Here is a 25727-nt window from a genome sequence, read left to right as displayed (position 1 = left end):
CCATGTTCTATGGGGCAAGGCAAGCCAATGCCTTTGCTGTTTGGGCATTTCACCCAGTCCAGCTTGCAGGCCTTGGAGAGCCCAAACTGATCAGGGGCTGAAGGGATCCCCAACACAGCACAGCTGCTCTGCTAAAACACAGCCAGACTGCTTCTTTAAGCAAGTCCCTGATCCTGTTCCTCCTGACTGGGTGAGACCTCTCAACTGGAGTCTCCAGTCACCTCCTACAGGTGCGTTCAGGTTGGCAACATGTCAGTATTCCCTGGGATGGAGCTCCCAGAGGAAGGGGCAGGTTGCCATTTTTGCTATTTTGCAGCCTTCACTGGTGATACCTCCAGGTACTAGAAAATCTGCGGTAACTAGGGTCTGGAGTAGAACCCCCAGCAAACTGCAGCAACCCTAAAGAAGAATGGCCAGATTGTTAAAAGTTAACAACAACAACAAAAACAACAACAAAACACAAAAATCCCATCCAAAGGTCAGCAACCTCTAATAGTGAAGTTAGATAAGCCCACAATGATGAGAAACAATCAGCACAGAAACACTGAAAACTGAAAAAGCCAGAGAGCCCCCTTTCCTCCAAATGACTCCAGCAAGGATTTGGAACTGGGCTGAGGCTGAGATGGTGGAAATGACAGAAGAAGGCTTCAGAATGTAGATAAAAATGAACTTCACTGAGCTAAAGGAACACATTGTAGCCCAATGCAAGAAAGCTAAGTATCATAATAAAATGATGCAGGTGGTGACAGGCAAAATAGCCAGTACAAAGAGAAATAGAACTGACTGAATATAGCTGAAAAACACACTACAAGAGCTTCATAATGCAATCACAAGCATTAATAGCAGAATAGACCAAGTGGAGGAAAAAATCTCAGAGCTCAAAGACTATCTTTCTGAAATAAAATAGGCAGACAGACAAGAATAGAGAAAAAAGAATGAAAAGGAATGAACAAAACCTCCAAGAAATGTGGGATGGAATTATGTAAGGGACTGAATCTATGCCTGATTGGGGTACCCAAAAGAGATGCAGAGAATGGAACCAACTCAGAAAACATATTTTAGAATATCATCCAGAAAAACTTCCCCAACCTAGCTAGACAGGCCAACATTCAAATTCAGTAAATGCAGAGAACCCTAGTAAGATACTGCATGAGAAGATCATCCCTAACACACATAATCATCAGATTCTCCAGAGTCAAAATGAAAGAAAAAATGTTAAAGGCAGACAATGAGAAAGGTTACGTCACTTACAAAGGAAAGCCCATCAGACTAACAGCGGATCTCTCAGTGGAAACGATACAAGGTGGAAGAGATAGGGGCCAATATTCAACATTCTTAAGGAAAAGAAATTCCAACCCAGAATTTCATATCCAGCCAAACTAAGATTAATCAGTGAAGAAGAAATAAGATCCTTTTCAAAGAAGCAAATGCTGAGGGATTCATTTCCACCAGACCAGCCTTACAAGAGCTCCTGAAGGAAGCACTAAATATGGAAAGAAAAAACTGTTACCAGCCACTACAAAAAACACACTGAAGTACACAGACCAGTGACACTATGAAGCAACCACATAAACAAGCCTGTAAAACACCATGCTAGCATCATGATGACAGAATCAAATCCAAACATAACAATACTAACCTTAAATGTAAAGAGACTAAATGGCCCAATTAAAAGACACAGAATGGCAAACTAGATAAAGAACCAAGATCCATTAGTATGTTGTCTTCAGGAGACCCATCTCACATGCAAAGATACACATAGTCTCACAATCAAGGGATGGAGGAAATTTTACCAAGCAAATGAAAAAGAGAACAAACCAGGGATGGCAATCCTAGTTTCTCACAAGAAAGACTTTAAACCAACAAAGATCAAAGAAAATAAAGAAAGCCATATATAACAGTAAAACGTTCAATTCAACAAGAAGAGCTATCGTAAATATATATGCACTCAATACAGGAGCACTCAGATTCATAAAGCAAGTTCTTAGAGACCTTCAAGGAGACTTAGACTCCCACACAAAAATAGTGGGAGACTTTAACACCCCATACTAGACAGATCATTCTGACAGAAAATTAACAAAGATATTCAGGACCTGAACTCAGCTTTGGATCAAGTGGACCTAATAGATATCTACAGAACTCTCCATCCCAGAACAACAAAATATACATTCTTCTTATTGCCACATGAAACTTACTCTAAAATTGATCACATAATTGGAAGCAAAACATTCCTCAGCAAATGCAAAAGAACTGAAATCGTAACAGTCTCTCAGACAATAATGCTGTTAAATTAGAATTCAAGCTTCAGAAATTCACTCAAAATCATACAACTACAAGGAAACTGAACAACCTGCTCCTGAATCACCTTTGAGTAAACAATGAAATTAAGGCAGAAATCAAGAAGTTCTTTGAAACTAATGAGGACAAAGATACAATGTACCAGAATCTCTGGGATGAAATTAAAGCAGATTTAAGTGGGAAATTTATAGCACTAAATGCCCTCATCAAAAAGCTAGAATGATCTCAAGTTAACAACCTAATATCACAACTAAAACAACTAGAGAACCAAGAGCAAATAAACCCCAAAGCTGGCAGAGAGAAGAAATAACCAAGACAAGAGCAGAACTGAAGGAGATAGAGACATGAAAAACCCTTCAAAAGATTAACAAATCCGAGAGCTGATTTTTTGAGAAAATTAACAAAATAGAGAGACCATTAGCCAGACTAATAAAGAAGAAAAGAGAGAAGATTCAAAAAAACACAATCAGAAATGAAAAAGGGGATATTACCACTGACCCCACAGAAATACAAACAACCATCAGAGAATATTATGAACACCTCTAAGGACATAGATGAGAAAATCTAGAGGAAATGGACATTTTCCTGGACATCTGCACACTTACGAGACTGAACCAGGAAGAAATTGTATCCATGATAAGACCAATACTGAGTTCTAAAATTGAGTCAGTAATAAATACCCTACCAACCAAAAAAAAATACCAGGACCAGACAGATTCACAGCTGAATTCTACCAGAGGTAAAAAAAAAAAAAAAAAAGGCAATAACATTCCTAATGAAACTATTTAAAAAAAAAAAAAAAAAGTGAAGAAGGGCCGCAGTGGTTCACACCTGTAATCCCAGCACTTTGGGAAGTCAAGACAGGCAGATCACAGGGTCAGGAGTTCGAGACCAGCCTGACCAACATGGTGAAACCCTGTATCTACTAAAAATACAAAAATTAGCTGGGCATGGTGGCAGGCACCTGTAATCCCACCTGTTTGGGAGACTGAGGCAGGAGAATCGTTTGAACCTGGGAGGCAGAGGTTGCAGTGAGCCGAGATTGTGCCTTTGCACTCCAGCCTGGGTGATAGTGCGAGATTCCATCTCAAAAAAAAAAAAAAAAAAAAAAGAAGAGACTGCTCCCTAACTCATTCTGATACCAAAACCTGGAAGAGATACAACAACAACAAAGAAAACTTCAGGCCAATATCCTTGATGAACATCAATGTAAAAATTCTCAACAAAATACTGGCAAACTGAATCCAGCAGCACATCTAAAAGTTTATTCACCATTATCAAGTAGGCTTTAACCCCAGGATGTAAGGTTGGTTAAACACAGGCAAATCGAAACATGTGATTCATCACATAAATGAACTGAAGACAAAAACTACATAATTATCTCAATAGATGCAGAAAAAGCCTTCAATAAATTTCAACATCATTTAATATTAAAAACTCTCAATAAGCTAAGTATTGAAGAATCAATCCTTAAAATAATAAGAGCCATATATGACAAACCCACAGTCAATATCATACTGAGTGGATAAAACCTGGAAGCATTCCCCTTGAACACTGGCACAAGACAAGGTTGGCCTCTCTCACCACTGCTATTCAACAAAATATTGAAAGTTCTGGCCAGGGTAATCAGTCAAGAGAAAGAAATAAAGGTATTCAGATAGGAAGAGAGGAAGTCAAACTATCTTTGTTTGCAGATAATATGATCCTATATCTAGAAAACCCATTGTCTCAGCCCAAAAGCTTCTTAAGCTGACAAGCAACTTCAGCAAATTCTCAGGATACAAAATCAATGTGCAGCAATCACTAGCATTCCTATACACCAACAGACAAGCCTAGAGCCAAGTTGCAAATGCACTTCCATTCACAATTGCCAAAAAAGAATAGTATACATAAAAATACAGCTAACCAGGGAGGTGAAAGATCTCTACAAGAAGAACTACCAAATACCTCTCAAAGAAATCAGAGATGACACAAAAAAATGGAAAGACATTCCATGCTCATGGATAGGAAGAACCAATATCATTAAAATGGCCATACCACTCAAAGCAACTTATAGATTCAATGCTATTCCTATCATTAGATTCTTCACATAACTAGAAAAAACTATTTTAAAATTCATATGGAACTAAAAAAGGACCTGAATAACCAAGGAAATCCCAAGAAAAAAGAACAAAGCTGGAGGCATCATGCTACCCTACTTCAAACTATACTACAGGTCTACATTAACCAAAACATCATGGTACTGGTACAAGAACACACACATAGACCAGTGGAATAGAATAGAGAACCTAGAAGTAAGACCACACACCTACAACAATCTGGTCTTCCACAAATATGACAAAAACAAGCAACAGGGAAAGTATTCTTTATTTAATAAGTGATGTTAAGAGTACAAACCAGCCATATGCAGAAACTTGAAACTAGACTCCTTGTTTACACCATATACAAAAATCAAATCAAGATGGATTAAAGTCTTAAATGTAAAACCCCAAACTATAAAAACCCTAGAAGAATACCTAGGCAATACCATTCACAACATAGGCATGGGCAAAGATTTTATGATGAAGACTCCAAAAGCAATTGCAACAAAAGCAAAAATTGACAAATAAGATCTAATTGAACTAAAGAGCTTCTGCACAGCAAAAGAAACTATCAACACAGGGTAAAGAGACCACCTAAGAATGAGAAAATTTTTGCAATGTGTGCATCTGATAAAGGTCTAATATCCAACATCTATAAGGAACTTAAACATATTTACAAGAAAAAAACAAACAACCCCATTAAAAAATGGACAAAGGGCATGAACACATACTTCTCAAAAGACGTACGTGCAACCAACAAATATATGAAGAAAAACTCGATGTCCCTGATCATTAGAGAAATGCAAATCAAAATCACAATGACATACCATCTTGTATCAGTCAGAATGGCTATTATTAAAAGGTCAACAAAAATACCAGATGCTGGTGAGGTTGTGGAGAAAAAGGAATGCTTATACACTGTTGGTGGGAGTGTAAATTAGTTCAACTATTGTGGAAGACAGTGTGGAAATTTCTTAGAGACCTAGAGATAGAAGTACCATTCAACCCAGCAATCGCATTACTGTGTATATACCCAAAGGAATGTAAATCATTCTATTATAAAGACACATGCACATGTATGTTCACTGCAGCATTATTCACAGTAGCAAAGACATAGAATCAACCTAAATGCTCATCAATGATAGACTGGATAAAGAAAATGTGGTATGTATTTATCATGGAATACTATATAACCATAAAAAGGAATGGGATCTTGTCATTTGCGGGGACATGGATGGAGCTGGAGGCTATTATTCTTTGCAAACTAGCACAGGACCAGAAAACCAAATACTGCATGTTCTCACTTATAAGTGAAAGCTGAATGATGAGAATACGTGGACACATGGCAGGGAACAACACACACTGGGTCCTGTTGAAGAGTGGTTGGTGGGAGGAGGGAGAGAGTCAGGAAGAATAGCTAACGGATGCTGGGCTTAATGCCTGGGTGATGGGATGATCTGTACAGCAAACCACCACGGCACACATTTACCTACATAACAAACCTGCACATCCTGCACCCCTGAACTTAAAAGTTGAAAATTTTTTAAAGAAAGAAGCATAAATGAAGTGCTCATTGTTTTAAGTGAGTGAGCACTCCAATCCTCTTCCAGGTAAACAGAAAAAGCTTTGCGGATGAAAACTTTATGAAATGGTAACATTTCATACACACCTTGAAGAAAGTTATTATTCCAATTGCAAATGATTTAGAGGTGAGTTGCAGTAGTAGGGGATTCTCTGTGGAGAGAGCTATATTAACAAAAACATGCACCTGACAGAGTAAGGAGTGTACAGAAGTCTCCTAGTAACTCACGTTGGCTGCAACACAGGTTCCATTAAGAGAATCATGGAAGAAGAATCTCTAGAATTAAACCAAGAAGTTTTTTTGCAAAATATCTTGAATAATTCCGGGTGAATAAATACTAGTTGAGGAACATATATGCATGTTATACAATCTGTACAGACATATAAACAAACATATCCATATGTATATATTCATATCTAGATATATGTACCACATATGTATATAATCTGCTAGCAATGACAATCCATTAAAAGTTAATTAAGTAGGATATGACTTAATTAAACTTAAGTGCACAAATTATCTGACAGCATCGTTTAGGAAATAAGAGACTGTAAAAGGATAAGGGAGATACTAACTAGAGTCTTGCAAAACAGACAGGTGAGTTGTTTTAGGTTGGGGACCTGGGTGATATAAACAGGAATGTAGATGACATGATATAAATAGGAATATAGATGACATTTTAGTGATGAAAGAGTAAGAGTGGGGGTGACCTGATGATGGATCACTCATAATACAGCAAGAGGATGTAGTGTGAGGAAAGCTAAAATTTAAGGAATTTTGAGTCACAAAACATCCATATTCTTGCTTATTTTGACACATTTCCTAGCCACTCACTGGACACAATGAGATCATATCGTTTTAGCATTATTTGATCTTTGGTAGCATGCATTTAAGGCCACTTTTTATACACAACAAATGCCAATAATTATGGAAATATTACTGATTTCCTTTTCTCATTGCTTTCATTTTTTTAATTCTAGAAAAATTGATATCATTTACTTTCTCCTCTGGCATTTTTCTTCTCTACATCCATGCTAACTTAACTTTTAAATTATCTGGTAGCTTTCTGAATTCGTTAGCAATGTGAATCTTTTCATGTTTTCCAGTATCATACAAATACAACTGTAACAGGCCTCTGAAGGCATCATAAGTAAAGAGAGGCAACTTGCCTCTTCTTATTACTAATAGAAATGAATAGAGGTAAAAGTATCCTTTTAGAGTTTGGCCTTGCTTGGCAGTTTTAACTCACTTCTCATTTTATGATTGCATTTTCCATTCTATTTATTGCTTCAAGTGATATATGAGTTAAATTCCTATAAGAAGTGAAATTCACCATTTCCAATAGTCTGCAGTAAAAGACCTTTTGAGGGACAGCGGATTCCTGAGATCTTGATCAGCTCAACTAAACACAAACCTGCCACGACAATGCAGTTAAATGTGATGTGTTTCCAGACCATACCATTCTGTCACCTGTATTATATCTCCTACTCAAATACTTTTGAGAGGAACTACAGTGCTTTAACATTTAATGCATTTGTAAAGCCACATGAAGGGTATTTAAACCCGTAAACGTTTTCATTTGTTTTCTGTTTTAATAATCTAATATGACATGAACATCTCGTTAAAATTCCTTGAATGCTTTTGAATAACATATATAAATATTTCAAGGAGTTTATTAGGTATAAAACCTTAAGTCACTCAAATGCTAAAACAATTATAATTACAATAACTTTGAACACTTAACAAAACACCTTATCTAACTGCAAAATTCTTTTTACTAAACATGAGAGATATTACTATGAGATCTAAACATTTCTTTTTACCATTTTTGTGAATGAATCTATTACTTGCTTATTTCTCAGACTGTAGATAATGGGATTTAGCAAAGGAATTACAATTGTATAAAATACAGAGTCTATCATATCTTGGTCATCTGCTTGTGGAGATACAGGGCGCACATACATGAAGAGAAGTGGGCCATAATATAAAGAGACAGATAAGAGATGGGCTCCGCAGGTGGAAAAGGCTTTCCTTATGCCTCTGACAGACTTCTTTTTTAGGACTGTGAAAAGAGCAAATGTGTAAGAGTTAAGAACTGTCACAATGGTGAATACTTGAATTGAGCCAGACAAAATAAAAACCATCAGAAAATTAATAGAAGGATCAGTACAGGAAATCATAAACAATGGTATAATATCACAGTAAAAATGATGTATTATGTTGGAATTGCAGAAGGTTAATCTGAATATAAGGACTTCATGAATTAAGACATGGAGGAAGCCACCTAAAAATGAGAAGGCTACCAGCCGTACGCATAGTGAATTGTTCATAATCACTGGATATAGTAAAGGTTTGCATATGGCTACATAGCGATCATATGCCATTGTTGCCAAGAGAAAACATTCTGTAGTTCCACCAAATGCAAAGGAAAAAAATTGAATCATGCATTCAGACAGAGATATCATCCTGTTTTTGGCCAAGAAATTAACCAACATTTTGGGAGTTACTGTGGAAGATATCCAAGCATCAACAAAGGCTAAACTCCCAAGAAATAAGTACATGGGGATGTGAAGTTGTGGATCATTCCAGATAAGAGTAATCAGACCAAGGTTCCACACCATAGTGATGAGATAGATCACCAAGAACACCAAGAACAGGGGGATTTTCCACTCTGGTTGGCATGTAAGTCCTGTGAGAACAAACTCTGTCAGCAATGTTGCATTATCCTGTTCCATGTCCTCATGCGACATCCCTGAAATGAAATGCATTAAATGTAAAAGAGCACTCACTAAGACTTATAAAGCAAATAGTGAGGGAGGGAAGTTGATAGAAAAACATACTCTTATTATGATACCCTTTTAATTTTCTTTCATATTCTTGTAATAGATGGAAACTGTTTTGAGAAATAAAAGAAATCAAAATAAATGCAATTATTTTAATTCTAAAAATGTGATCACATCATCTACTTTTAAAAGGCAGGTGACAGAAATGCATGTAATGTGTGTTAACTGAAGAAAATCACTATTGGTAAGTTTAGAAAAGGAGAGAAGACTTATTTCTTATAAGGGCTTATAGCCTGCAAGGTGGCCATCAAGTAGGCTGGGAAGCATGCCTCTGGCCAAAACCAGAGATGGGCACATCAAAGGAGAAGGGCTTGAGGTAGGAGCTTTAGACTAAATAAGTTGGCTAAATATACATATTCAACAGGTTACAGGAGGATCTATGAGTATTCATGAAAGTGGTCTTGGCACATGCATGTTGAACAAACATGTATGTAACATACAACCCATGTTCACATTGGAGTGGAGACTTAACATTTAAATGTGTAAGAGTTAGGCCATATACATCAAAAGGTCTTCTCAGGACATGAAGGCACATAAATGCACTATCTCTGTAAACCAGCCAGAACCAGTCCATGGTCAGTTTTCTTCTGATCTGGAGAAAGTTACTGAAATCAGTCTCTTGTCCAATCAAAGCTGTAGTTATGTCTGTTAGCAGGGGGTTCAGTTACTGAGCATCTGGTGCAGCTGCAAATTGTTTTAATCTTGCTTATCTTGAGGCCAGTGCCTGTTTAGCTGCTAGAGAAAAAGAAAAAATCCTTCTGGCAGTTAGAACACAGTTTATTCTTTAAGTGTAGAGGTGCCTGACTTAAACCTTACCTGGTGTGGCCTTAAATTCTGTTTATAATTTGGAATTTTATTGTCATAAAGAGTATGTTCTGTCAGTCTTATAATCTGAATCTTAACTTAATACCGGTCAGTTATCATGTCTAAACTGCAAAAGAGAGGAAGTATAACAGGGCACATCTGACTTCCCACCCTGTCATGACTGGGAACTGTTTTTACAATTTTTCTGGAGACCTTTGGCCAGGAGGGTGTTTGTTCTGTTGATGGGAGGCTCAGGATTTTATTAAGTTTACAAGTGCCTAGTCCATGTGTATTATAATCTTGCAAATAATGAGGATGAAGAAATAGATTCTAAAGCATTCGGAAAGCAGTGGCACTAGTCACATATTTGATAGAAAAGTATATTCAGTGAAGGAAAAAAGAGTCACTTTGTGAGTAGACAGATTGTTATTCAAAATAGAGACTGAGAACTGAGATGCATTGACAAGTTTGCAGTGTGCGCATGCTTTGAACATGTAAGTGAGATGTTTAGTATTACTAATACAATTCTACTAGAGTGATAGAAATAATAACTTGGGAGTCATTGGAGTAGTTGAAGGCATAGTAATGGATGTCTTATCTATTGGAGAGTACATTAAGAAAAGAAAAGCATAACACCGAAAACCCTTGATAGTATAACGACCTAATTTCCTTTGGGTATTACCCAGTAATGGGACTGTTGGGTCAAATGGCAGCTTTGTTTCAAGTTTTTGAGAAATCTCCAGGCTGCTTTCCACAGTGGCTTAAACTAACGTATTTCCATCAACAGTGTATAAGCATTTCCTTTTCTCCACAGCCTCGTCAGCATGTTTTGTTTTTTTAATAATCGCCATTATGACTGGTGTGAAATGGTATCTCATTGCGATTTTGATTTGCATTCTTCTGATGATTAATGATGAGCATTTGGATTTTTTTCATGTGTGTTGACAGCCTGCATGTCTTCTTTGGAGAAGGATCTGTTCATGTCCTTTGCTTATTTGTTAATGGGGTTAAACTTTTTTGCTTGTTTATCTGTTTAAGTTCCTTATACATTCTGGATATTAGACCTTTATTGGATGCATAGTTTGCAAATATTTTCTGTCATTCTGCAGATTGTCTGTGTACTCTATTGATGGTTTCTTTTGTTGTGGAGAAGTTCTTTAGTTTAATTAGGTCACACTTGTCAATTTTTATTTCCATGGCAATTGCTTTTGAGGACTTAGTCAAAAATTCTTTGCTAAGGCCAATGTTGAGAGGAATATTTCCTAGGTTTTCATCTAGGATTTTTACATCTTGAGGTCTTACATTTAAATATCTAATCCATCTTGAATGAATTTTTGTATATGGTGAAAGGAAAGGGTTCAGTTTCATACTTCCACATGTGGCTAGCCAGTCATCCCAGCACCATTTACTGAATAAGGGATCCTTTCTCTATTGCTTGGTTTTTGTCAGCCTTGTTGAAAATCAGATTATTGCAAGCATGTGGCTTAATTTCTGAGTTTATTACTCTGTCCATTGGTCTATGTGTCTGTTTTTGTACCAATGCCATGCTGTTTTGGTTGTTAAAGTCACACGCACTCCTATGTTTATTGCTACACTAGTCGCAATGGTAAACACATGGAATCATTTTAGGTGCCCAGCAGGGGTGGACTGAATTTTTTTAATGTGATACATACATAACATGGAATACTACACAGCCATAACAAAGAATGAAATCATGTACTTTGCAGCAGCATGGATGCAGCTGGAGGCCATAATCCAAAGCAAACCAACAACACAGGAGCAGAAAACCAAATGCCACATGTTTTCATTTACAAGTGAGAGCTAAACATTGAACACACACGGACATAAACAAGAGAACTATCGACACTTTGGACTAGTACATGGGAGAGGGAGGCGAGGATGGGTGGAAAACCATCTATTGGGTACTATGCTCACTACCTGCCTGCAGTATACCCATGTAACAAGCCTGCATATATACCCTCTATATCTAAAATAAAAATTGAAATTTCCAAAAAAAGGAAAAATATACTTGAGAAGTTACATTGAAAGGTAGTGTAGGGAATGGATGTCATTTATTGGATGGTCAACATCTGATACTTTTTCTCCCACATGGATCTTAGTGGCAGACAAAGGATTTGACCTTGATATGTAAAATCAAACCCATTCAACCTATATTTGGATACAGAGAGATGGAGACAAGTGTACATGGATAATTAAAAAATTAATACAAAGGCAGTTGTATTACATGCAAAAATATCAAGATCTCAGGACATGCATCCTGCATTTGAAAAACAATGGTGCAGATAATATAAGCTGTGTCATTGGCAGTTCAGCAGCAGAAACAACCACACTCATGAAGCTACTGCTGGAACAGGATTTGGCTGTTGACTGGCTGCCTTGCTTCCTTCTGTTCCTGCCATTGTTTTCCAGTGAATTTCTCCAACTTTCCTAGCATTTCTATGTTAAACTCAATATCCATTCAATAACTTATTTCCTGTAAAAGTCCCCAAAAACATGGATGTTCAAAAGAGAGATGAGGGAGAGAACAGAAAATGATATTGAGCAGAAGGATCAAGGGAAGAAGCTGGAGGGGAACTAGAGAGCTGAGTGTTGGGGACATAAAGGGAGGAAAAATACAAAGAATGACAAAGTGAAGTACTGGGCCAAATGCCACAATAAATGGTGTAGTAGGACAAGAAGTGATGGAAAATCACTTTTGTGTTTGAGAAAGTACGTGATTTTTGGTGGTTTTAGTGAGAACAGTTTCCCTTATGTAATTGAATAAAGGTCAGCAAATAAGAAGTGAATGGGAAACAAGTGGCAAAACAGTGAGGTGATGAAATAGAGCACTCTATGAAATGTGGAGACTGGTTAGCATTTGTCTGCTGCTCATAGACTAGTTTAATATTTTTTCTTCTGTAGAATATTTAAGAAAAGTTCTCAAAAGAAAATATAGATGAGAAAGAGGACAGCAAAATATTTAAAGGAAAAAAGGGACAGAAAAAGTGGAAAGAGAAATTTGTGTGGGTGAAAATAAAATAAGAAGGAGGAAGAAAAATAGGTAGAGAATAATCATGCCATATAGGGGTAAGTGCAAAAAAGACAAGCCAAAAAAGAGATGGAGAGGAAGTCTCAGAGACACATGGAGGCAAATAAAGGGAAAAGCTCGGAAACTTGGGTTGAATGTGTGCATTAACTCTGACGTTCACGAATGTGACAGAGAGCTCGGAGAGTATTTTCACTTTCTTGTTTAAAAAATTCAGTTTTTTCCTTTGGAATTTGTGTATGATGAAGAGACTTTTACTTAAAATTTTACCAAAAAATGTTCCACTGTTCATGACTATATTGGCACTGTCTGAAATTTTATTCCATATTCAAATGTAGCTGTATCTTTATTATTATGGAGCTTAAAATGAAATTTCTCAAGAAATCTTGCTGATATTGAGAGCACTTTATTCTCCATCAGCACTTTGATTGCTTGTTTTTCAGCAGAATTAAATAAACCAAAGACTACATCCTGAGACAGACTATATAAAGAACAAAGGGCAATAATTCCACTTGTTAAGTAAATTTTTATATAATTGGTTTATTCCATTCAAACCCAATTAACAATATAATCAAACATTCTCAAAGTCAGTTTATGCGGGTACTTTTTAAAATTATAAATGTCAAAAAAGGTAGGAGAAGTATATTTGCTGCATATTTTCTGAGATGTATATATGTGAATTAGTATTACTAGTATTATTTATAAATAAAATACTCAATAAAATATATTTATTTCTATGTACTAATTCTATATATTATTTATATGCCTATATTTAATATGATCGATGAAATTATTGCCACATGTACTGATGATATAGAGGAGTTAATATTTAATTAACAGATCTTAAAATTTTTAATCAGAAATGTGACTACACAGAATAAACCTTTATGTCAGAATCATCAGAAAGATTTCTTATATAAGAATAGAAGTGAATTAAAGCTTTAAACCCAGTTTTAAAGCATTTAATATTCTAGTTATCCAGAATTTATCTTACATAGTCATTAGAGTTGGATTTAAAAGATAATATATCAGGGTTCAAAATTTTATTTTATAGTTATTTTGCTTATCTAGATTTTAGATAAGATTTTAGATGTAGATTTTAGCTATTTTATCTAGATAATAAAATAGGAAGATTATTCACTTCTTCTGTTCCATTTGCCCCTGGCAATTTTGGTATGCTGTAAACCAAATACAAAATTCTTATACGTTAAATAGCATTTTAGACTTTCATTTAAAATAATAATATGAAAAAATAATCTCTCTCTTACCAATATTATAAGAAATTACGGAGATCCTTCATAAGTGTTAGACTTTCTAATGTGTAGAAAAATGCATAATATAACAGAAATGACAATAACACAGGTAGAAATTCTTTGCACACTGATTCATTATGGAGGCTTCATTTTCAATCTTAGGAAAATGTTGTTAACATAAATTTGCTTTTAATACAAGGGTTCACCAATTGTATCTCTTTATTTTTTGCCAGGAGAGCATGGTGTGAAGAACTGAAATTCCCCTAAGAACAGTTTAGGATTCCCTATAGGATAAAGTGAAGATCTTCAACTGGGCATTGTGGATTTAGATGTGTATGAGAAATCCAGATTATCCTACAGGGTATTACAAAGCTCAGAATGGTAAACTTTAAGTCACTATAGCTAGTTCTGATTTTTACAACTGAAATTACACTTGATGCCACTATTTTCCACAAGTGGTACTTCTGACATTTTACACAAACTTCACTTTATATATAAAATTGGATGCTCTGAATGCTTTGATTAACATGGTCTTACCTGAGCTAGTTAAAACATGATTTTAATAAGGCCAAAGATCAAGATTTCCTTCAGAAGCTGACTCCAAGTGAAGTCGTCTTCCTCATGCAAACTACAGCTTAAATTCCAGACATAACAGCTTAGCTTCCAGACGAGCTGATATCTGATGAAAAATTTTACTAGACAAAGCAATCTTGCAATTTATCGCCACCCAGCTCATGCTGTAGGTATGTTTTATAATAAAAATGTTATCATAGGAGCAACTGGGGAGGTTAGGAACCTTGTAGTGTCTGGCTGCAAGACTCCTGTGCCGTAATTTCTAACTTTGTGGTGATTAGGTCCATGACTATGCTAAATGTCATGCCCAGGGTTAGGTTCCAGCCCATGCTGAGGTCCGAGGGGAGTGGGTTGGTGGCAGATAGCTGAAAGACACTTGGCGGGGTGGTGTAGGCAGGTGAAATGTAGTTTTATTCAGCAGGTCTCTGATCAGCAGCTCTCTTACACTGTCTTTCGTTATGTCAGCTGTCTGCTCCGGCTCTGCATCTCCTACCACTCCTGTGCCTGCAGCTGCACTCCCTGGCCTACAAGCTGCACTCCCCAGCCTCTCTCCTTATGGGGAGAGCAGCTTAACTCTTTCACTCTGGGCACAAGCTGGTTCCTAGTTCCCTCCTGTCAACCTTCAAGGCAACTGGCTCTCCCTTACAGGGGTCAGTAGCGTTATTCTCTCTCTGGGTGCATGCAAGCTGAGCCTGTGCAGTGTCAGCAGGGCAGTTATACCTTTTTCAAATAATAGTGGCTCCAAGCCAAGTATGAGCTTATACCAACAGGTTATATAACAAGTAGAATTATGTGCCTGTGCTTCAAACTCATGCAGGCCTAGATGTCTGCCTTGGCTTAATTCCATGTGCCTTACGTTGGCTAACTGGTTGGTTTTACAAAGGTGGCTTTGTTCCCAAGGAAGAAGGGGGTTTTTGTGAGGCGCAGTTATCATCTTTGTTGAAACCATAAACTAGTTCAACTTAAACTAAATTGATCCCAAAGTTAGTTCAGTCTACATGCAGGAATGAAGAAGGGTAGCTTGAAGGTTAGATGCAGTGTCTCATTTTCTTATGTCAGATTTACTATCATAATTTTCCTATGTGAGATTTTTCTCATTGTCATAATTTTTGCAAAGATAGTTTCATCTATATTGCAGGGGATTATCCCTTACCTCATAACCCTGAATCTACTAAACCTTTTGCTCAGTTATGTTTTCACTCCTAATGATAAGAAGAATCTAGACGAATGCCTTATAAAGTCAGTTTCTCAGATCAACCAGTCCTGCTTGCCTTTATTTGTTTTTTTTTTTTTTTTTTTGAAACAGAGTCTCAATCTCTTACCCAGGCTGGAGTCCAGTGGCACAGTCTCGGCTTACTGCAACCTCCACCTCCCGGATTCGAGCAATTCTCCTGCCTCAGCTTCCTGAGTAGCTGGGATTACAGGCTTGCGTCACCACACCTGGCTAATTTTTTTGTATTTTTAGTAGAGGCGGAATTTCTCCATGTCGGCCAGGCTGGTCTTGAACCCCTGACCTCAGGTGATCTGCTCACCTTGGCCTCCCAAAGTGCTAGGATTACAGGCGTGAGCCACTGCACCCGTCCCAGGCCTGCCTTCTTTAACTGCTTTTACACGTTGGTCAAAATCTGGCTCAGAGCAGTAGTGAAAAATGTCCCTGTGATGCAGGATTGTTTTGACTGTCACGTCACCAGCCAGAGACCTCTGCAGCCAGTGACATCCATGCCTGGGCCTCACTTGGGTCCTGGGCTTGCTGCAGGAGACATCCCACTCACTCAGCCTGGTGGGCTGTGCTTGCCTTGCCCTCCTGCCTGGATCCTGCACTCCCTGCAGAATCTGTGCTTAGCCTGCAGCTGGGCCAGGTGTACTGTGACCTGTATTGGGAGCCAGCATCTGGACAAGGGGAATGTGATGGCACCTGAATAGAGATTCCCTGAAGCCCCAGAGGAGCTGTGAAAGCATGCTAACAACTCTTCTAGTCCTGCTGTCCGCATCCCAACAAATGGGGCATGATAACAGGTCTGTCAGTTTCATTGCCCTGCTCTGGCCTGCAGCCCTGGGGCTGGGTCCGGCCCTGCCTCTGCTTCCTGTTGCATGGGGCAGCCACTGAGTGCTGGCAGGGGCAGAGGATATAGTCTTACAGGCTTTTTCATACCTGCATTCAGAGTCCCTAGTTCTTGTCCCACATCCAAGAAGAATGAGGTTACACTGACAGCTGGTGGGTGAACAAGGTGAAGAGTTTTATTGAGTGACAAACAGCTGTTAATGAAGGGGGGACCTGAGTTGGGCAGCCCCCTTACCTGAAGTCAGGTGGTCTCTCTTCTCTCACCCAAAGGTGAGTAGTCCCTAAGTGTAGCTGAGTCCAAGTGTTTTATGGGCTCAGAATGGGGGAGTGCATGCTGATTGGTTTGTGAATATGCAAAAAAGGCTAAAGTCACCACGGAAAGGTGGGCATGACAGTGTAAAACACCAATTAGGGAAGGGTAGTTATTTGTAAAATAGGTGAAGGGTGAGGATCAATCAGAGGAAAGTGTGCCAAATGGGAAGAGAGGCTCTCAATCCAGTCCGTGGATGTATCCTGGACTTGTAGCATGGATTTCAGGCTTTAATCTGTCTTTGGTTTGAAGTGGGGTTTCATCAGTGACCTTCCCTTGTCTGCCTATGAATTTGTCTGCTTCCTGCTGCTATCACCTGTTCTAAACAAAAGCCCCAGAAAATTTCTGTGAAATTTTGAATTCTTCTTGTATCACATGATCCGAGACTCCCTGATCTTCACCAATTTATTCAAATGATACTAGAAGCTGGTGAAGCTGGTAGCAGAAGCAAAATGTGTGGTACCTAAGATATATAGCAAAGATCTATTTCTCAGTCTTCCAAAGAAAGACAAAAAGGGCTGGGAAAATAACAAACAACCCCTTAGAATCCACCCTCAAATTATTTCCTCAACAACTCACTGCTCTGTCATGCAATCTTGTAAAGAAACAAGGATGAACTAGTCTTTGACTCTAAGAAAAGATTAGAAATACTATTTGTAAAACGTTCTGGTCAATCCATGTTGAGTGCCGGCACAGAAAATACTTGTCCTTTTTATTAATGGGATCCATGCTGAATTCATTGATCTAGTTACTAAACAAAGCTGGATTGGGAAGCTAATGATCTGGCCAAATTAATACCCAAAATATTTTTGCCTTTCTGGCATAAAGACTATTTCAAACTGGTTATTTTAAGATTACATTAGAAGATAAATTTAAAGGAATTTCCATTTTTAAGATGTCTCCCTTTCTGGTCCAGAAAGAGATGGAGAACTAAATCACTAAATAATGGAGAAAGAATTGATTCAATCTACATCACAAACCTGACCTTTGTTTAAGGTGTTTATCTTGGTTATTTTGTCTTAACTGGGTTTTTACCAACACATTTTTAATTTGTTTGTTTTCACAGATGACTGTACTTAAGCCTGAATTCTAAGCATTGTGCCTTTGTTATATACATCTTCTAGCCTGTCTGTGCTAGGGTATGAGGGTAAACAGGTTAAAAATCTATATGCAAATTTCAAGAAGATGACACATTTGAAAGAAAAAAGAGGTATTTGTAAATTGGGCAAGTGAAAAATAGTAAAAGTATTTGTATTCTCCACAAATATTAGTAAGAAGCTTTAGTCAACTGGGCAAGACATCTTAACTTGCTCCAACTACCAGAAACACGATTCAAGTCTAGGTATTCTTTTATAAACTAGTGAATTCAGTATTATTATACCTGACACATGGCTACAATTTTAGAATAAACACTATAAGGTGTGATTCTTTCTGTATATTTATGTATGTCAATGTATGTTTGTATGTGTGACACTTTTCTAACTCTAGATGATACCGCCAAAATTAAATTGTATTTGAACTCTATTTAACTAGCTTATAGAATAATATATACTTCTATAAATTAAGAATTCCTTAAACTCTTAGAACAACAGAAACTAACCAAAATATGTTTCAAGTCCGCATGACCTAGGATAATCTCTGGTAAATAAAAGCTATTTTAAGTTTTTTGGTTTAATTAAAATATACATCTTTTTAGAGTTTTTAGCATTGCATATAATACAAGAATACAACTACCATTCAACATGGGTTTACTAGTCAAATAAGTTTAGGTTATCTTTATCTGATATTCAGCCTAAGACAAAATGTGAAATTTTGTGTTTACTTCATATAAATCAAGCACATCAGTAAAACAAAAAACTCATGTACTTGACTTTTAGGTTTTTGGCTTCATGACTGACATGTGTGTGCTGTGAATATAATTAGCAAAAATAATGTGAGATGTTGGTTTACTATGTCTACTGTCTCATGGAATTTTTATGACTGATGCACACACAGTTATTAAGAACAAGTGAATTAGGACTAGCAAGTGGAGCAAGATGGCAGAATAAAAGGCTCCACTGACTGTCCCCTCACAAGGACCTCAATTTAACAACTATCTACACAAGAAAACACCTTCATAAGAACCAGAAATCAGGTGAGTACCACAGTACCTGGTTTTAACCTTGTATCACTGAAAGAGGCACTGAATAAGTAAAAAAAAGTCTTGAATCTCCAAAATTACCCCTCCCCAACCCCTCAGCACTGTCAGCCTGGTGCAGAAAGTGTTTCTGTGTGCTGGGGGAGGGAGAGCACAGCAATTGTTGAACTCAATGCTGTCCTATTAGAGCTGAAAACTGAACCAAACTCAGCTGATGCCTCCTTACAGAGAAAACATTTAAACCAGCCCTAGCCAGAGGGAAATTGCTGATCCCAGAGGTTAGAATTTGAGTGCCTGCAATCCTAGCCACCACAAGCTAAAGTGCTCTGGGGCACTAAATAAATTTGACAGGAATTCTAGGCCACAAGCACTGAAGATCCTAGGCAAGTCTTAGTGCTGACCGGGTCCAGAGTCAGTAGACTGGGGAGACATATCACCTACTGAGACATCAGCCAGGGTGGGTAAGGGGTAAGGAAGTGTCAGCCTTGCCCCTACACTAACCCCAGGTTGCACAGCTTGTGCATCCAAAAGAGATTTTTTCCTTCCACCTGAGAAGAGGAGAGGTAAAAGTGAGGAGGACTGTGTCATGCATCTTGGATACTAGCTCAGCCACAGAAAGATAGGGCACCAGTAAGAGTTGCTGGCCCCCCTTTCCAGGCCCGAGCTCCCAGATGAAATTTCTAGACATACCCTTGGCCAGAAGAAAATCCGCTGCCCTGAAGGGAGGAACCCAGTCCTGACAGGACTCCATCACCTGCTAACAGAAAAGCCCTTGGGCTGTAAATAACCAGCATCAATACCCACGTAATATACTGAGGGCCTTGGGAGAGACTCTGAGACTTGCCGGCTTCAGGTGGGACTCAGCACATTCCAAGTTGTGGTGGTTATGGGATAAGACTTCCTCTGTTTGAAAAAAGCATGGGGAAAAGTAAAGGGGATTTGGATTGCACCTTAGTCACTGGTTCAGCCATGGGGGTCAAGCACCCAAGTAGGTTATGGGGTTTCCTGATTCCAGGACTTGGCTCCTGGACAGGATTTCTGGATAAGCCCTGGCCTGAAGAGGAGCTCACTGCCCTGAAGGGTAAGTCTCAGGGCAGGCAGCACTCACCACAGCTGATTATTTATTTATTTATTTCAACATGGAGTTTCACTCTTGTTGCCCAAGCTGGAGCGCAGTGGCACGATCTCAGCTCACTGCAACTTCTGCCTCCTGGGTTCAACTGATTCTCCTGCCTCAGCATCCCGAGTAGTTGGGATAACAGGCACCCACCACCATGCCTGGCTAGTTTTTGTATTTTTAGTAGAGACAGGGTTTCACCATGTTGGTCAGGCTGGTCTCGAACTCTTGACTTTAGGCCATGGTCCACACCTGTAATCCCACCACTTTGGGAGGCCGAGGTGGGTGAATTACCTAAACACACAGCTGACTTAAAAGCCCTTAGGCCTTAAGGGAATGTTGGCAGTAATCCGCTAGTACTGCCTATGAGCCTGTAGTTTTGGTCAGAGGTGAGGTTATTCTGCCTTTGGAAAGGGGAGAGAAAAGTAGGAAGGACTGTGTCTTGTGGTTTAAATACCAGCTCAGTCACATACAACAAAACAGCAGGTAGACTTTTAAGATTTTTGCCTCTAGTACCTGGCTCCTGGATGGCAACTGTGGACCCTCCCAGGACCTGGGGGAACTGGACACCCTGAAGGGAAGGACACAAGCCTGAGTGGATTTACCACCTGCTGATTGAAGAGCCCCAGTACCTTGAGGGAACATAGGTGGCAGCAAAGGAGTAATTAAAGAAGGCCTTGGGTGAGACCTGGCACTGTGCTGGCTTCAGGTCTCACATAGTGCAATCCTAAATGTGGTGGCCACAGGAGTGCTTGGGTCACTCCACCCCCAACTCCAAATGTCTCAGAAGAGAGAGAGAGAGAGAGAGAGAGACCTTTGGTTTGGGAGAAAGTAAGGGAAGAGAACAAGAGTTTCTGCCTGGTAATCCAGTAAATTATCCCAAATCTTGTTCAAGACCCTCAAGGTGGTACCTTTACAAGACCGCAAGAACCACAGTGTTACTGGGCTTGAGATGCCTCCTAAAACAGATATAGCTTAGATCACAACAATTCAAATCTTTTCAAACATCGAGAAAGCCTCCCCAAGAATGGGTACAAAGAAGCCCAGACAATGAAGATAACAATAAATACCTAACTCTTCAATGCCCAGAGACCAAAGAACATCTACTAGCATGAACACTAATAAGGAAAACATGACCTCACCAAATGATCCAAATAAGGCACCAGAGAACCAACCCTGCAGAAATACAGATATGGAACCTCTCAAACAGAGAATTTAAAATAACTGTGTTGAGGAAACTCAAAATAACACAAAGAAGGCATTCAGAATGATATCAGTGAAATTTAACAAAGAGATTGAAAGAAGTAAAAATAACCAGACAGAAAATCTGGAGCTGAAAAATGCAATTGACATACTGAAGAATGCATTAGAGCCCTTTAATAGCAAAATGGATTGAGCAGAAAAAAGAATTGAAAACAGGCTATTTGAAAATACATTCGGGGGTCAGACTTGGTGGCTCATGCTTGTCATCCCAGCACTTTGGAAGGCCTAGTGGGTGGATTGCTTATTGTCAGGAGTTCGAGACCAGCTTGGCCAACAAGGTGAAACCCTGTCTCCACTAAAAATACAAAATTAGCCAGGTGTGGTGGTGCATGCCTGTGATCCCAGATACTCAGGAAGGCAAGGCAGGAGAATCACTTGAACCTGGAGGGTGGTGGCTACAGTGAGCTGAGATCATGCCACTGCACTCCAGCCTGGGCAACAGAGCAAGACTCCATATCAAAAAGAAAAAAAAAAATACACCATCAGAGGAGACAAAAGAAAAAAACAATGAATCACACTGACAGGATCTAGAAAACATCATCAAAAGGGAAAATGTGTTATTGGCCTAAAAGGGGAGGTAGAGAAAGAGATAGGACTAGAAAGTTTACTCAGAGAGATAATAATAGAGAACTTCCCAAACCTAGAGAAAGGTATCAATATTCAAGTCTAAGAAGGTATAATATTCAAGTATAAGAACAACAAGCAGATTTAGCCCAAAGATGACTGCTTCAAGGCATTTAATAATCAAACACTCAAAAATCAAGAATAAAAAAAAGGATCCTAAAAGCAACAAGAGAAAAGAAACAAATAACATACAATGGAGCTCCAATATATCTGGCAGCAAACTTTTCAGTGGGAATCTTATAACCAGGAGACAATGGCATCATACATTGAAAGTACTGAAGGAAAAATAGAATAGTTTATCTGGTGAAAATATCCTTCAAGAATGAAGGAGAAATAAAGACTTTCCCAGACAAACAAAATATTTCATCAATACTGAGCCCATCCTACAAGAAATGCTAAAGGGAGTATTTCAATTAGAAAGAAAATAACATTAATGAGCAATAAATAATCACCTGAAGGTACAAAACTTACCGGTAATAGTAAGTACACAGAAAAACACAGAATAAGATAACACTGTAACTATGGTGTTTAAACAACTCTAATCCTAAACAGAAAGACTTAACAATGAACCAATCAAAAATAATAACTACATCAACTTTTCAATACATAGTACAGTAATATATAAATGGAAACAACAAAATGTTAAAAGGCAGAGAGATGAAGTTAAGGCATAGAGTTCTTACTAGCTTTCTTCCTGTTTGTTTGTTTGCTTACATGAAGTATTATGCTGTTATCAGCTTAAAATAATGGGTTATAAGCTAGTAGTTGCAAGACTTATGTTAACCTCAAACCAAAAACATACAATAGATACACCAAAAATAAGAGGCAAGAATATAAATCATATCACCAGAGAAAATCACCTACACTAAAGGAAGACAAGAAGGAAGAGAAGACAACAAAACAACCAAAAAACAAGTAAGATGGCTGAGGTAGGTCTTTACTTATCAATAATAACATTGAATGTAAATGAACTAAACTCTCCGATCAAAAGACATGAAGTGGATGAATGGATAAAGAAACAAGACCCATTGATCTGCTGCCTACAAAACACACACCTTACCTACAAAGACACACATAGACTAAAAACAAATAGATGAACAAAGATACTTCATCCACCCCTGAAACAACAAAAAAGAGCAGGAGTATCTATACTTATATCAGACAAAATAGATTTTAAGACAACACTATATGAGGAGATGAAGAGGGTTACTATATAGTGATATAAGGGTCAATTCATCAAGAAGATATAATAATTTTAAATATATATGCACCCAACAGAAGAGACCCACATATACAAAGCAAAAAATATTAAAGAAAGAGCTAGGTCCCAATACAATAAAAGCTGGAGATTATAATACTCCTCTTACAGCATTGGACATATTTTCCAGACAGAACATCAACAAAGAAATATTGAGGTTAATCTGCACTATAGACCAAATGGATCTAATAGATATTTACAGAACATTTCAGAACCTAACAGCTGCAGAATAAATGTTCTTTCCTCACCACATACATTATTGTCAAGGATAGACCATATGTTAGGTTACAAAACATGTTTTAAAATATTCAAAAAATTGAAATAATATTAAGTATCTAATCTAATCTAATCTAACCACTATGGAGTAAAACTAAAACTTAAATATCAGGAGGAATTTTGGAAACTATACAATCACATGGAAAAGAAACAATATGCTCCTGAGTGACCAGTGAGTCAATGCAGAAATTAAGAAGGAAATCACAAAATTTCTTGAAACAAATGATAATGGAAACACAACATACCAAAACCTGTCTGACATACCAAATGCAGTACTAAGAAGGAAGGTTATCACTATGATTGCATACATCAAATAAGAGAAAAACTTCAAATAAACAATTTAATGATGCATCTTAAAGAACTGGAAAAGCAAGAGCAAACCAAACCCAAAATTAATAGAAGAAAAGAAATGATAAAGATTAGAGGAGAAATAAATGAAATTGAAATGCAAAAAATACAAAAGAGTAATGAAACAAAAAGTTTTTTTTTAAAAAAACTTAAAATTTACAAATCTTTAGCCAAGCTAAGGAAAAAAGAGAGAAGATTCAAATAAATAAAGTCAGAAATGAAAAAGGAGACATTGTAACTGATATTGCAGAAATGCAAAGGATTATTAGTGCCTACTATGAGCAACTATATATATACCAATAAATTAGAAAACCTGGAAGAAATGAACAAATACCTAGACATATACAACTTACCAAAATTGAACCAGGAAGAAATTCAAAATCTGAACAGACCTATAACAAGTAACAATATTGAAACCATAATACAAAGTCTTCCAGTAAAGAAAAGCTTGGGACCTGATGGCTTCACTGCCAAATTCTACCAAACATTTAAAGAGAACTAATACCAATCCTACTCAAACTATTTCAAAAAATAAAGGAGGAAGGAATACTTCCAAACTAATTTTACAAGGCCAGTGTTACCTTCATATCAAAACCAGACAAACAGACGTTAAAAACAAAAACAAAAACAAAAACAAAAACAAAAAAACACCTTACAGGAGAATATCTCTGATGAGTATTGATACAAACATTCTCAACAAAATACAAGCAAACCAAATTGAAAAAGAGATGATAAAGATCATTCATCATGACCAAGTGGAATTTATCCCAGGGATGCAAAGGTGGTTCAGTATACACAAATCAATCAATGTGATACATCGTATCAACAGAATGAAGACAAAAACAGTATGATTATTTCAACTGATGCTGAAAAAATATTTAATAAAATAAAACATCCCTTTATGATAAAAACCTCATAAAACTGGATATAGAAGGAACATACCTCAATATAACAAAAACCATATACAACAGACCCACAGCTAGTGTCATACTGAATGGGGAATAAATAAAATGCTTTTCTCTCAGATGTTGAAAATGACAAGGATGTCCGCTTTTGCCACTGTTATGTAACAGTACTGGAAGTCCTAGCTAGAACAGATGAGAGAAAGAAATAAAGCGTATCCAAATTGAAAAGGAAGAAATCAAATTATCCTTGTTTTCAGTTGATATGATCTTCTTTTTAAAAAGTCTAAACACTTGCCTTAAAAAAGCATGAGAACTCATAAAAATATTCAGTAGATTTTCAGGATACAAAATCCTAGAAAATAAAGTTACTGAGAATTGATAATTCTAGTTAATGTATGGTAATTAAAGCTGCTGAAGAACTTAAGAGAAACAACCCTGTATGCAACGTAAGTAAGTAAATTAAGAAATGATTTTTATAAGAAAAGTCACCAGGTATGAGGATATGTGGTTTTTTTTTCAAAAAAAAAACTGGAGTAATATTGTCTAGTTCAGATGGTAGCTAAAAGTTGTTTCAGAATAGATGATGAAAGACAAAAATCAAATGGATGCAGAAAGTTGGAAGAGAAAGAGAATATTTTGCAGTTAAGTTGCCAGAATTCAAGTTATTATGAGTTTTTAAAATGTGTCTTAATATTAAAACTAAACTAATCAAAACTACAATTTGGTCTTTTCGGTTAAAATCACAGTTTTAACAACGTGGTGCTCTGCTCTTATTAGACACTGGTTAAGTTTTCTCTTGGTCCTTTAAATACTTGGCCTATGAAACAAAAAGATTTTGTGTTTTATCAAGATGATGTTCTGTGATTCATATTGTCTTTAGCCAGTATTTGATTACTTAAGAAAACTGAGTTTTCTCAGTATTAAAAGAGCTAACTTTTTTACTTTTT

The 25727-nt window shown here is 37.4% G+C and overlaps 1 protein-coding gene across 1 annotated transcript; it reads right to left on the bottom strand.

The window, feature by feature from the left end:
- Positions 1-7766: 7766 nt before the first annotated feature.
- Positions 7767-8711, bottom strand: LOC112619588 (olfactory receptor 5H2). Its single transcript, XM_025377654.1, has one exon. The coding sequence runs from the start codon at positions 8709-8711 to the stop codon at positions 7767-7769; it is 945 nt and encodes a 314-aa protein (XP_025233439.1).
- Positions 8712-25727: the final 17016 nt, after the last annotated feature.

This window comes from Theropithecus gelada, chromosome 2, assembly GCF_003255815.1.
Source record: "Theropithecus gelada isolate Dixy chromosome 2, Tgel_1.0, whole genome shotgun sequence".
Classification (NCBI taxonomy): domain Eukaryota; kingdom Metazoa; phylum Chordata; class Mammalia; order Primates; family Cercopithecidae; genus Theropithecus; species Theropithecus gelada.
This window is presented reverse-complemented; position numbering and strand designations above follow the sequence as displayed.